Source organism: Chenopodium quinoa, unplaced genomic scaffold (genome assembly GCF_001683475.1).
Source record: "Chenopodium quinoa cultivar QQ74 unplaced genomic scaffold, ASM168347v1, whole genome shotgun sequence".
NCBI lineage: Eukaryota > Viridiplantae > Streptophyta > Magnoliopsida > Caryophyllales > Amaranthaceae > Chenopodium > Chenopodium quinoa.
Window position 1 is genome coordinate 12,625,253 of NW_018743292.1, and position 14,032 is coordinate 12,639,284.

The 14,032-nt window shown below is 35.0% G+C and overlaps 3 protein-coding genes across 4 annotated transcripts; 1 reads left to right on the forward strand and 2 right to left on the reverse strand.

Moving 5' to 3' along the window:
- Positions 1–27: 27 nt before the first annotated feature.
- On the reverse strand, positions 28–3,667 carry LOC110737102 (protein ECERIFERUM 26-like). Its single transcript, XM_021917471.1, has 2 exons — positions 2,864–3,667; positions 28–1,025 (listed from the first exon to the last, which is right to left on the reverse strand). The coding sequence occupies exons 1-2, from the start codon at positions 3,275–3,277 to the stop codon at positions 54–56; spliced, it is 1,386 nt and encodes a 461-aa protein (XP_021773163.1). The 5' UTR covers positions 3,278–3,667; the 3' UTR covers positions 28–53.
- A 2,014-nt stretch (positions 3,668–5,681) lies between these two features.
- LOC110737106 lies at positions 5,682–9,612 on the forward strand. 2 transcript variants are annotated; one of them, XM_021917476.1, is made up of 3 exons: positions 5,682–6,049; positions 6,789–7,299; positions 9,325–9,612. In XM_021917476.1, the coding sequence occupies exons 2-3, from the start codon at positions 6,790–6,792 to the stop codon at positions 9,352–9,354; spliced, it is 540 nt and encodes a 179-aa protein (XP_021773168.1). In that variant the 5' UTR covers positions 5,682–6,049; position 6,789; the 3' UTR covers positions 9,355–9,612. The 2 variants fall into 2 exon arrangements, with proteins under 2 accessions (XP_021773168.1, XP_021773169.1); XM_021917477.1 differs by having other exon boundaries at positions 9,332–9,612.
- Positions 9,613–9,931: 319 nt separating this feature from the next.
- On the reverse strand, positions 9,932–12,577 carry LOC110737105 (serine/threonine-protein phosphatase 7 long form homolog). Its single transcript, XM_021917475.1, has 5 exons — positions 12,296–12,577; positions 11,480–11,622; positions 11,317–11,404; positions 10,785–11,219; positions 9,932–10,703 (listed from the first exon to the last, which is right to left on the reverse strand). Exons 1-5 carry the CDS (start codon positions 12,524–12,526, stop codon positions 10,299–10,301), a joined length of 1,302 nt encoding a protein of 433 aa, XP_021773167.1. The 5' UTR covers positions 12,527–12,577; the 3' UTR covers positions 9,932–10,298.
- Between the last annotated feature and the right edge of the window lie 1,455 nt (positions 12,578–14,032).

The following is a 14,032-nucleotide window of genomic DNA, read 5'->3' on the forward strand; positions in this document are numbered from 1 at the left end:
GTTCGTACTTCATACATAAGAATTAAAGACTAAGAATAAGTCAGCATATGATTTTAGCATTTCCCACTAAGTAGCAGAGTTGGTTCTAGGCTTAGAATGACCTTATCCTGCAACAGCTTTTCCAGTTCTTCCTCAGGAAGTGTGACAGTTACTCTCCTTGCTAACCCTTCATCAGGGGAAGGCATTACCATAATCAACCCTTCACCTTGCACGTTCTCCAAATGATACGACACATGTGCAGGTTTTTGATCCTTAACAAATTCCATCCCATACATCAATGGCTGAGATTCTTTCTCCCGAACATTAATGGGAGCAATCATGCTCTCCATGTTAACACACGTCAGCTCAGGACCGTACATCTGAAATGGAGGGAGAAACTTGCCCTGATCATCCTTCCTAGACTTCAGCCAATCCACAGCTGACCAAAACTCCTCATCCTTGAACCCGGTCACATGGTGGTGCACGAGTTCTGCCACCTGCCCTAGATCTCCATTGCTCATTTTTTCAGTGTTCACTGTCAACTTAGAGAAGTGCAAGGCATTACCAAAGTATCCGTATGGCAAAGGGGCACGCAAATTCTTCCTCATGTCCATGCAGATTGAAATGGACTGTTGGATGTCTTCATGGGTCTGAGCCTTGAGTTCTGCAATACGCGTCCAAAAAAGGGCTGTTAACAGGGCAAATGGGGTCGCATCAGGGACAGTAGACTCAAATTTGGCGAGAGATTGCTTGATTGCTGAATCAGAGAAGCTGAAGGTTGCTGAAACCATTTTTACTTTGGGGTTAGGATTCAATGCTTTTGACTTGGAAGCGTAGTAAGAGGGTGAAGTAGTAGTAGTACTCGGAGTGATGAAGGTGGGCGGCTGATTGATAACATGAGTGTTGAGGAACGGAGGGTGGACAATGACATCGTTGTGGCAGGCTTCGGTCCATGACTTGATTAATAGGGTCACACTGATAGGATCAGCAAGCATATGAGGGCAGCTCAATGAAATGGCTGTTCCACCGCCTTCAAAATCAGTTACCTGCATCCATAGCGCGTGCCCAGATACATTTGAAATTCGTTAGATGCACCTTAAAGCAGTATGAGTCAATACCAAGTTACCAACAATGTAAAATGTGAACATGTTAGAACCATTGTTGTGTAGTGTGTACTAGTATATTTAGCTTGATTATTACAGTATATGGTACTCCCTCCATTCCATAATGTAATTACATTTAATGTTGTTACGTGATTATAAAGGAAAATTATTTTAAAAATTCTCTTAAATTGTAAATATTTTCAAGATTGAACATTATATTTAAGGTCAAATGAAGTACAGAGTACTACTATTTTAGACAATGTATTTAATGGTTTCTCCATTCTTCAATTATCGGATCGTATTCATACCTTTCATTGACTATTGTATCCATAAAAAGTAAACTCCAGTTTATGGGCTCCACTACTCGATTATAACCAGGTCCATATCAATTTTCTAGGTTATAATTTCATGTTAATGCATTATGCATATAATAAATGTTATTTCACCAAAAAGTATATAATTATTAATTAATGTTATTGAGTGTAAATGTGTAATTATGTCAAACCTTGTTCTATTTCAATTCCTACAATATCCTCTTTCTTTATTATTTAGTCCTACATACCTTATTAATCATCACCATTTTCACTAACCTACTTACTCAGGCTTTCCTAAAAATAGTGAACTTGAACTCCTCAACTAAAAAAAAGTACGAAATAGATTTAGTGACGAAGGAAATTTATTATTAAAAGGTTGACAATTTATTATGATGAAAGTGAAAGGAGTCTATTATAGACTCATATAGTTGTAACTTGTAAGACTTAAACACGCATCTTACACTTAAAATATAATGAAAAAGTGGTTGATTTATTTACGAAATGTTATTTGATAAACCAAATTTGTTTACTATTATCATAAATTTGTAGATAATGCTTATGCAATATGCATCTAATCTGCTAATCATCTACGGAGTATAAATCTTAACAATCTTGGTTAATATGAAATATATTGAATCAATATTAAAACATTTCACTATTTTCATTTGTAACAAACAAAATCTTTTACGTGTAACGTAGTTTCTCTTTAAAAAAAATACAAACTTTCTAATTTATTGTACGATTTGTACCCTGACATGTTACATGTCAAATTTTCAATAGGTCATAAATCAAGGGGTATACACCTTAAACCCTAAGGTCTTAAGAATAACGTGAAGTTACATTGGTTTTATAGTCATTATAAAAAAAAAAAAATAAATAAAAAAAAACATGTATACATTTCAATGTCTAATTATTTTGACACAAGAAGATTTCACAGTTTCCACCACAAAGGGAAAAAAAAAAAAAAAAAAAGATACTCCATATGTAAATAACTTTTTTGAAACAAGGTGATTTCAAAATCTTATTTCTAAATGTTTTTTTTTATATTTAAAATATAAGGTTAAAGCAAGAAGAACAAATAATAGGGTAACATTAATAATGCGGTGAATTTTAGTTACGAGTACTATTTCCTATACACATCTAAAAATTGCACTACTACATTATTGAATTGAAACGAATACAGTAGTAAATTAGTAATACTGACAGCCTATCTCCGTTAGAAAAAAAAAAAGTACAGTAGTAATAAATTCACTCTAAACAAGAATTGATAATAAAAATTAATTAAACCACAATTCTTGACGTCCTAAATCATCAACTTCTAAACACTGTTTTATTTTATTTTAACTACATATTCCAGTGACTCCACTAATATTTTTAGTGTTTTTCATGACAAGGAATATATCTCGTGAATTAGCAGTTTAGCACGATACATTCTACGTTGTAGTATAAGAAGAGAGAATGAATAACCTGCATACGAAAAGGAGCCCAATACTGAGTATCAGGAGGAACCTCCTGATGAACAATAAGTTTGATCTCATCCTGAGCAGAGGCGGATCTAAGCCAATCATCAACACTAACCCCTACCGTAGCACGGTGCACCCGCAGACCAGCATCAGTACACTTCACTAACCAACTACCGTCACCGTCCTTGGCTAACCGCCCAACCACATTCGGATACATGGTTAGTACCTCATTCAAAAATGGTCTAACCCTGTTAAATTCGATTGAACCGGATTTGAAATAAAATATTACGTGAAGTGTGTGTTGCTCCATTGCCCGGTCTAGTGGTGATAGCGTCAAGGTCCTGCCTGGAGGGTTTACTGGTGTGCTTGACACCACTGTTAACACTGATTGCACCTTCACTACTTCTTTTCCCTTCATTATTTTTCCCCCTTTTTTTTTCAAAGAATAAATTTTAGTGAGAAAAATGATGATTTTGATGTTTTTTTTTTGGTGGGGTATTTATAAAATGTGATTGAGGGGTGGGAATTAAAGAGGGAAGGTATTGGTTGTGTTAATAGTGGAATTATGAAGTGGGAAATTTAATACACTTTGTGGTTGCATTTAATTTTATGGATGGGTTTTGTGTACTTTAGTGTATTTTTAAAAAAATTAATAATGGTGATGTAGATTATTTTGATGAAAAAAATTAGTGCAACGTTAAATGAATGTGGTGTAAGTGATGTGTAACAACTACTTATTGATGTTTGTATGTACAACAGGTCAACAGTACAAGAGCCTTTTTTAACAACATAGAACTGCTAATTCAATTAGCCGGTTACTACCTTGAAAAAACCGCTAATTTAATTAGCAATGAACAGATAAAATAAAATATACATGCTGACATGGAAGTACAATGGGAAATACTTTATAAGTACTGCGGAGTACTACGTAGTAAGTAAAAGGTGTATTTTAGGAGTTTTGATATTTTCGGACATTTTCTATGGAAATTTATACAATCAGTGGTTTATGGAGGCAGATGTAACATGCGCATGGTACATCGTTTCAAAAAAAAAATTAAAAAAAAAAAGGCGGAAAGAACATTATATAGAAATGTAAAGAACATTTAGTTAAAGTGAAAAGAACATCGTATAGAATTGTAAAGAACATATATCTAAAGTGAAAAGAACATGTTGTTAAAATATAATGAACGTGGTAAAAGAACATAAAAAAAGGACATAAAACTATTAATAACAATGAACATGACACTATTTTATAAAGAACACATTGTTAAATAAAATTCTTTATCTCTATATTATTTGATTGTCAGTGTAATTTTATTTTTTATTTTTTATTTATTTGTGACATAATATTCATTGTTAACTGTGAAATGTTTTTTAAATTTTGTCTTTAGATTATGGTGGGTGAACATAAATAATGTTCATTACATAGTATTATCATGTTCTTTATTAACATTATGGATGTTCTTTAGATATACAAAAAGAACATAAAGCTGAATGTTCTTTGTAAAACAGCTATATGTTCTTTACAAAACAACTATATGTTCTTTACGAAACAGCTATATGTTCATTCCGCCTTTTATCAAAAATCCGGATGTACCATGCTTGGTACATTCGCCTCCACAAAGAAAATTTCAAAATTTATAAGTAAAAGTTTATGAGCCGGATTATTGCATATATGAGTAAATCTGATGATCGACATTTTTCATTAATTAATTAAAATTTATTTTTCAAAAAAAAATTCCTAATTTATTTTTGTAAATTGTTTCTATGTCACTTATTTGACCAATTCGAAGGTTTAAAGGTGAATCTTTCGCTGCATGCAATCCACCTAAACACAGTGATTATTAAATTTTAGCAGATTATAAAACTTATTTCTTTAGTGTTAAATATCTACATTAAGAAAAAGAAAAACAAAATGTAATTGCAAAACCAGCAGAAGTAGCAGTACTGCATTCATTCTTTCAAATTCTTCTTCTCAAAAAGATCCCTACAACATATCTACTTAGGTAACCATAATTTGAACAAGTTGTGGTTGAATTGAATGTCTTTTTTTTTTTTTTTGACAAAGTGTGTCACAAAATGTCATTGTTTAGTTATTGATCTTTGTGTTGTAACTTTTTGAAAAATTGTTTTTAGTTGATTTTTTTTTAGTTATAAAAAATTATGATATGGTGGTACAACATGATATTGTACTATAAATTAATTTGCATTCTAGTTCAAGCAAATTTAGGTTTTCAAAATAATCTTTATGTTCGTTTGCATATAATCATTCTCTTATTTTTGTGATTCAATGTCTATATGAATCATTACTGTGTTTTTGGGTTCATTATGCTTTTACGTTATTATTAATTGTGCTTTTTAAATCGTTTTAATCTTCTTTTTTAATTGTGCTATTTTAGTCGTTTTAGTGCTTGAATTGTTGGTAAAAACATGAAATATAAAGAAACCAAATCTTTGACTATTTACTTATTTAGTAGATATCATTACAAAGATGGGATAATAGTAGTGATTGAAGGCAAAACAACTAACAGATTTAAAGCTATTATAGTATATATATGTCAAAAATTATAAGATTTTCAAAAAAAAAAAATTGTCAAAAATTATAAGAAACATACCCAAAATACCCTGGTTGCATGTAGAACTAACTACATGTTATCGGGTGTATGTACTACTTCCTCCGTTCTGTTAATATTGTAACAATTACCATATTAGAAAGTTTCACAAATATTGCAACAACTCTATTTTTGGAAAGTTTTTTATTATAAAATTCCAATTTTACCCTTACTCATGTCATCTAAATACCCTTCATTATAACCCCCATAAACTCTTAATAACACTAACATCACACTAACCTTTTCTACCAGATTTATTTATCACGGTTACCACACTTCTTTAGAATCTTCATCCTTAATGACATTTACCCATGTTCTTCCCCAATGTTGGTGCTCAGCAATCATCCCCAATTTTCTTACAAACCCAGATCTAGGGTTCTTGTTCTTCAACGAAATTATCAGAAAAATCCTCTATTTTTCTATCTCTCTTTTTTTTTCTTTTTTTTTTTCTTTTTTTTTTTTTTTTTGTTGCATGTATCGGTATGGAAAGCAATCTCGTAGTTAAGCTCAGCAACACTTATAGGGAAAACCAGATCTAGAGTTCTTCAACAAAAATTCAATCAAGGCTTCAAATCAAGGTGCTTTCCAATAAAAATTACTTGATATTGATTTAAATCGTTGTATTGACACACAATAATTTTATCCGTTTCGATCTGGAATTTTTTTTTCCTGTAAAAAAAAGAATCTAGTAATTGCTATTGGTTGAATGGTAGTTATTGTTCTTCAACTTGTGTAGAAAATCATCTAACATGTGGTTTTTTTAAATTTTTTTTTTTTTTTTGAGATAATCTAGAACATGTTCAATAAATTTTGTTTTTAGAGGCAAGATTATGTTAATTTGTGTTTGTATAGTGGCGGTTGTTGATAATAAAGTTATGGACCACTTTGCATTGAATATCTTGGCTTAAGTACTGTTTGTGTTGATCTCATTTTAAGTAAAAAAGAGTTAGTTTTTTTTTAAAAATAAAAGAAATTAAAAAGCTTGGTGATGATGGAGTATAATTTTCTCTTACTTGTAAATGGAGCAAAGAAGGTTTAAGTTTCGGTTATAAACTAAGAAAAAGACTTGATTTAATTTTTTTAAAGAAAATAAATTAAAAGGCTTGATGGTGATGGAGTATCCTTTTCTCTTTCTACTGTAAAAAGAGCTCTTTATCTTTTGTTGTTAAATGAAATCAAATACTTTGATGATGATGGCCTATACTTTTCCTCTGTTGGACTAGTTTCTAAGCATAATGATGATGGAGTATACCTTACACCCTATTCATGATGCTCTATATGAAGTATATATATAAATCGTTTGTTTATTTGTTGTAGGATGAGGTGGAACGATGGATTATCAGATGAGACCGATTCGGGGTATGTTAGAAGAATGCGGAAGGGAAAACGTCCAAGGTATCATACTGATACTGATTCATCAGACAAAGATGATGATTGTGTGGTAAGTAGTATGCAACCATATTGGGAAATACCTTGTGAGTCTAATGAAGAATGGGAGGCCGTCAAAAAAAAGTTTAAAGGTTACTTCCAATCTTCAAGTGATGAAGGTGAGTTGATTGAAAAGACTAAACCTAGAACACCTCATCCTATAACACCTCATCCTAGAACACCTCCTCCTCAAGTCTCCAATGTTATTGCTCAAGAGACACCGGAAGGGATACAAAATACTGGTAGCAGAATCCTGCGTACACATCCTGGCACTTGTGTCTTGGAATCATTCTATAACAATACTATTACTATGCCGCAAGCTGCGATTCTCCCTTTAACTCCTAATGAATCTGATTCATATGGCAGTTTACCCCCGAATCATTCTCTGAGTTCATCCCTGGTATTGTTCTATTCTTTGTACTTCATATATTTATGTAATGATTAAGTGTGGTATTGTGGTGTTGCTATATGTATATGACCTTGTTGTTTCTTTGGAATACCAAATGTCCCTGCTATTGTGGTGTCATTGGGGTATTGTGTTGCTATTGTGGTTAGTTTGATCATACAACTTGGCATGCTCATTTTATAACCCTTTGAACTTATAAATACACATATCATGCATTCATACGAAGTATTTTCTATTATGATGTTTACAAAAGTAGGTTCCTGTTATGCCTTCACAAAAAGAGTTTGGGTAGTACATTGAAAAGCTAACTAATTACCTAAGCATATTGGTTTTACAAACTAAACTGATTTTTCAATATGTGCTTCCAAAAAATAAACATGTTTTCCAAATATTTTTTTCTTCAAACTCCCAAAATATTGATTTTCACCCCAAAGTGCTAATCAGGGCATATAGTCTTCAATGTTGCCTTGCTGAGTAGCAACATTAACCTCAATATGTCCCTCGTTAAGGAACGTAGATGCTTGTCCCAAAAGATCACATGGCACTTCCAGTTGGACTGGCAACAATCTTAACCTTTCAAGCCTCTTCTTTCCTTAATGTGGGTTTTTGTACTTATTTCCGCCATTCACTTTTAGAACTTCAAGCATACAGTATTGCATGTGCAGCCATGTGTAGTTGAGTGATCTAGCGTCAAACTCATTGTATGCATATGTAATTGCTTAATCAAATCATCAATACTTTTCGGAAATTCCTTGTACTATATGGATTGAATAGCTCTGAAAAATCCAAAATCTAAAATATTTAGGTAAGGGCTTTGAGCTGGCTGGTTAATAAGTCTAATGTTGAAACCATCTTTTGTAGCAGCTTCCATGAACTCTTTGTCAGTTGGACTGATATGAGGACGTGCATTATCTTGTTGTATCTAAATGTCTTTGCATGCTCCTGTTGGCCATTTTTTTTCTGATAGCAGGAAGCATTTTATTGATAAACATTGATCTAATGACATCTTTAGTGACAGATTGTATTGCCTTCGTTTCAATTGTTCCCTTTGCTTTGTTTTCTAAACTTCTCTGTGTTGCCACGCCTTCTACAAAAGGAAAAATCCCTATCTTACCATCCCAAATTTCCTCCCCTTGTTGAGTAATGTGTGGTCTAGCTACACCAAATCCAAACATCATTTTTTCTATATAATTTTTGCTTTGTGTTGCCCCGTAAGGATCGTCCTCCCAAGGAAAAAGGTAAAACCTTTGAGTCTTGGCACTCATAAAAAACCATTTTTCATCTATTGCACTAAACTTTGGTAGTTCATTCACACAACCTGGTATGACACTTTGCATGATGTATTGAACTCTTGTAATCTTGTGAGGTTTCAATAATGGTTTAATGCTGTTAGAATGTGCTCTAAGTAAACCAGCCCTTAACAACCTGTAAACCGTAGAAAAACTCAGCCCTAATGCCTCCGCTAACGACCTTATAGTTGTTCTTTTTTCAATACGGACAGCACCTAAAACTTTAGGATCAAAACCCAGCCTTTTCTTACCTCTTTGTGTCTTTTTACTGCTCACATCGATTACTTGTTGTTTACTTAAATGGTTTTTCCCCTACACCAAATTCTGTGGATTGTTGTTCTGTGTACCTTATATTCTGTTGCTAACTTTTTAATGACTCCATCTTGGACATTTTTCCTCCCATCCCAAACTCTCTTACCTTTTTTACTTAAAATCAATTTATGAGCTATGTGTTGTCTATCTCTATTAGTCAATTTAAAGGTTTTGACTCCATTCTTTTCTCTTATTACTTCATTTTGTTCCATAACTACTACAAATGGGTTTGTTTCATTATCTACTTCAATATCAATATCAATAACATCACTATCATATTATGAAAAAAATGTTACCTTACAATCTAGCATCCATTCTTCAAAGGCTTCAGACTGATCCATCTGGTACAACTCCTCAGGCTCATAAAAATCATCCATAATCTTCTTAGGTGCGTGTGTGATGTGGTTGTATTATCTGGATTGCAGGTGAAGTGTGTGCAGTGAAGTGAAGACAAGTACGTAGATGGTGATAAGTGCTTGTGTGTGCTGCGAAGTGGAAAAATGAACAAGAAGAAATGTACTTTTGACTATTGTAGGTTGAATCAAAATTTATTGAAGTGGAGTTATGAGAGAATGTTCTCTGTAAATTTTTTGGTCCCTTTTATAGTAGCTTTAAATTAAAAGTTGTAAAGATAAGTTGAAAATTTCAAATATTTGGTGGAAGTTTAAAATTTTCAGATGTGAAAAGTTGAAAACTTTCCTCCAAATCCTAAGCCACGGTAAAAAGTGGCAGACCTCACATGGGGGACGTTTTACCAAATTGAGCTTTAAACGGAAACTATTTACGAAAATGGTTGCGTGGCAAAACTATTTACCAAACTAAGCTTCCAGCATAAAACGCTGTCTCGGACAGCGTTTTACCCCTGGTTTTTTTTTTAAAAAAAAATTCAACTACAACTATTTTATATGTTCAACATAAAGCTCTGTCTCAGACAGCGCTTTATGCTTGAACATAAAGCGCTGTCTCAGACAGCGCTTTATGCTTGAACATAAAACGCTGTCTCAGACAGCGCTTTATGCTTGAACATAAAGCGCTGTCTGAGACAGCGCTTTTCTGCTGGAAACAGCAACCAGCATCCAGGCAGAAAACAAGCTTCAGCAAACAGCTTGCATGCTGCAGTCCTCCAACAGCCACCACAACAGCCAGCTCCACAGCCCTACCCCACCACCGTCGACCACCAACTCCGCCACTCCCCACCACGTACCACCACCATATTCTGGGAGTTCCGTCAACTTTAAGCACTGCAGAAAACTCGAAACAGCCCAACAACAGTCCAACCACCAAATTAACTTCAAAGCACACACGGAGTCATTCAAAAAAGATTTATTATATTAATTTCATAAGTGTTATGTACATCATTACACAAAATAACAGGGAATACAACAGATAATACTAGCCCGACTCATTTATTCGGGGTAAAGGTCCTGCCTCCTGAGTGTCGGCCCTCCGTCTGACACGTCGCCGCCTGTAATGAGTGACGGTGGTGAATGGGTCTCGGGGCGGTGGGGGAGTCAGCTGACTGGACGAGGGGTCCTCCTGGGTACCAGAGGGCGCAGTACTGTGGATGTTGTAATCCTCTGCGTGTCTGGGTGACGTAGGATCACATCCACCGCTGCTCTGGCCGAGATCGAACTGTGAGTTGCCATCATGACCGTCCCGCCGGTGGGCGAGATGAGCGTGACCATATCTCCGTAAGGTAGCGACGCCCATATCTCGCACCTGCTCGACCTGGGCTCTAGTGGGTCCGCACTCAAGGGAGACTGATAGCGCATCAACCATCGCCACCATATCCGCCGCCTGCAGTAATCATCGATCAGTCAGATCTATGGCATACAAATACGGAAATTGTTGAAAAGGAGTAGAAAAATAATAACTCACATATCCGCTAATGATGTCATATGCTGGATGGTAATGTGTGGATGGTGGTGCGTAGCTGGGGTTGATGAAGCGTCGTGTGATACGCCTGTACCACACCATGTACGGATCGTCGGGATCCATAGCCCCCTGCATTAGATCACCTCCAACGATGAACTCCAACCGTTGCTCCCATAGCTGAAGGAAACGCCAATGCTCCAGCGCCCAGCTGGTCTCCCCCTTTCCCCGACGATCAATGCCGTGAAGCTGTACACTAGTGTCACACCCCTGTGGGATAGTCTGGCGTAGTCCAAACTGCCTCATGACTCGGTCGGGCAGGTGACTCTCCACAACCTCGAAACAGATCAGGGGGACCCTAGCACGCCACTCCGCCTGATGGTCTAGCAGATGTGGAGGCATGGCATCTACCAAGTCAGGTACATACGGGTCCCATGTCACCTGTAAATACACATCAACAGTAATATTATGAATATGTTAGTTCGCAACAAGTACAATGTTAAAACAAAAAAGCTAAAACTGTATTTTAAATTGTTACCTGGTCCTCGGTGAGTCGGTCTAGGGCGTCTCGGTAATACGGAAGACCCCTCGCCGCATGAGCATGTGTCAGCCTGGGTACCACCCACCTAATATCGAACAATGTTTCAGTTAACAACCCCGCGCATTAAATAAAGCCTAACTCAATGAAAGTTGTATCGAACCTGCAACCATATGCCTCATCCGGTGTAGGGAGCGGGGGAGCATCGTACGCCTGGTACTGGTCGTCCTGGTCCTGCTCCCCCCGACAGTGTAAGCACAGAAGGGTCAACGGGTCCAGGCGTACGATCTTCACCGTCCATCGTATCTGTTCACATGCAATTTAACAAATCCCAACAGAGTTAACGCATTAGCAATTAACCAAAATGTTAACGATCAAATGTTCCAAATGTTATCAAATCATTCATAGTCATGTTCGGTTCTAGTGTTAGTGGTTCCATATTTCCCCCACTATACTCGACCCGGGGTCCATCAAACAGAATTTCTCCTCCCCACCGGCATAACAAAACTACATTTTGTGACGCCATATTCTACATAACCAAAACACATTTTAGGATTATCGAAATCTAGAGCGAGGTAAATTATCAACACTGAAATAAGACTCTTCTCACCTATAACAACTTCACTTTCAACAACTTCACCAATTTCAACAATTTCATGAACAATTTGAATTATTTCAACAATTTCAACCTAAACTATTTCAATAATTTCAACAATTTCATCTCTTCTCACCAATTTCAACCATTAACAACTTCAACATTTTCACCATCATCAACTTCACCAATGTCATGAACAATTTCAATAACAATGTACCACATCACCATCAATAATTATCAACAATGTACCACATTTTCATTAATAATTAGCAACAATTACAGGCAATTGACATGAATTAACAACAAGTAAGAGCAATTACATACAATTCACAATAATTAACCACAATAACTATGCAATTACACTAAATTCAGTTTAGGGCTAACCACGAAATTGAGTGAGTGAGTGTGAGAGGGAGGAGGGCAGCAGCAAGGTGGCGGCAGCAGCGGTGGCGCAAGGGTGGGCGGCGGCGACAATGCGGGTGTTTGAGTACGGTCGTGGTTTAGTGTGAGAGGGAGGAGGGAAAGCGTTGAGGTTGAGGTTGAGTTCTTGCGCATTCTGCTGAAGTGAACATGCTGATATATGGCCATGAAACGCTGTCCCGGACAGCGTTTCATTTAAAAAAAAAAACAGGGAATAAAACGCTGTCTCGGACAGCGTTTTACCCATTGAATTTTTTTTTTAAAAAAACCCAAGGATAAAACGCTGTCCGAGACAGCGTTTTATGCCCTACTGAATTTAAAAAAATACAGAAGGTAAAGCGTTGTATGTAGTACATAAAGCGCTGTCTGAGACAACGTTTTATGTTCAACATACAATTGTTAATAATTTTTTTAAAAAAATTACAAAAGGTAAAAACGCTGTCCGAGACAGCGTTTTACCAACTGAATATTTTTTTAAAAAATACCAGAGCATAAAACGCTGTCTCGGACAGCGTTTTATGCTGGAAGCTTAGTTTGGTAAATAGTTTTGCCACGCAACCATTTTCGTAAATAGTTTCCGTTTAAAGCTCAATTTGGTAAAACGTCCTCACATGGGTCTTCTTTTTAATTTTGCTTATTATTTGTTAATCACATGTGCAACTTGCATAGCTTTTTTTTCTCTCTCTTCGCTTTACTTCTTTCTTAAAACATGTGCCCACACCCCTTGTTGCAATAATAGCAGAACAGAGGAAGTATATAATTTGCACAATTTTTACGTCAAGTGATTTCAATAAATTTTGAGGCTAAGTATCAAAGTTTCTCAATACAAATCCATTCTAGAACATTTTGACTCAAATTTTATTAAATAAAAGGAAAAGCCTACCAAGGGATACAGAGATTCCCGGTGTGTCCCCCTAATACTCCCTTCATTTTGTAATAATCGCAACAGTTTGATTTTTGCACTATTTATAAGCTTACTTTGACTATTTTTTTTACTAACTTATATAAAAAAAACATATCTTATTGCCATGTAAAATAGTTTTGGATTAGTCTTTATGTATATATTCATTGTATTAATTTTTATATTTCTGTTGTAAGGATTTGTGCGGGTTTGAAAAAGAGGTTAATTTTTCAATAATTACAATCAGATGAATCGGACGGAAATTTTATTCACGACTACAAGTCTACAATAGATCGACCACCTCGTCAAAGAAGGGTGTAAGTCACAACAATATGAAAGAGGGTATGAAGAATGTGTAATTTGCAACAACGATCGTAGCTATGTTGAAAGGATGTTTTTGTTTGATATAATTGTCATGTATTTATTAAATTTAAATCTTTTTTGTAAATGACTTTTTATTTATGAATCATTCTTTTTTCAAAAGAAAAAAAAATATTATAATTCTTTATAATATATAACTAGTATTTAGCTTGCGTGATGCACGAGTTAATTATTGGCTAATATCTGTTTTTTAATTAAAGAATTGTACTATTGCGTATTTAGATTGTTCTTAGATTTTTTAAAAAAATATAGTAACATGTTAAATATAAATTGCATTTAATAAGTAAAATAAAATACTACGTAAATGTTCCTCAAAAAAAAAAATACTACGTAAATGTAATGAAATATATTTTTTTATAAAAAAAACAACGAAAAAGTAAAAAAGAAATTTTGGAAAATAATTTGAAAAAAAAATGAAT

Bases quoted from the DNA above. Each gene is read 5' to 3' on its own strand.
- LOC110737105 (XM_021917475.1), bottom strand. From the start codon at position 12,526: ATGAAACGCTGTCCGGGACAGCGTTTCATGGCCATATATCAGCATGTT. The intron at 11,623-12,295 runs GTTAGCCCTAAA...GCATGTGAACAG, and splicing joins CTCACTCACTCAATTTCGTG to ATACGATGGACGGTGAAGAT. The intron at 11,405-11,479 runs GTTCGATACAAC...GTTCGATATTAG, and splicing joins GATGAGGCATATGGTTGCAG to GTGGGTGGTACCCAGGCTGA.
- LOC110737102 (XM_021917471.1), bottom strand. From the start codon at position 3,277: ATGAAGGGAAAAGAAGTAGTGAAGGTGCAATCAGTGTTAACAGTGGTG. The intron at 1,026-2,863 runs GTTATTCATTCT...CTATGGATGCAG, and splicing joins GGGCTCCTTTTCGTATGCAG to GTAACTGATTTTGAAGGCGG.
- LOC110737106 (XM_021917476.1), top strand. From the start codon at position 6,790: ATGAGGTGGAACGATGGATTATCAGATGAGACCGATTCGGGGTATGTT. The intron at 7,300-9,324 runs GTATTGTTCTAT...TGTATTATCTGG, and splicing joins ATTCTCTGAGTTCATCCCTG to ATTGCAGGTGAAGTGTGTGC.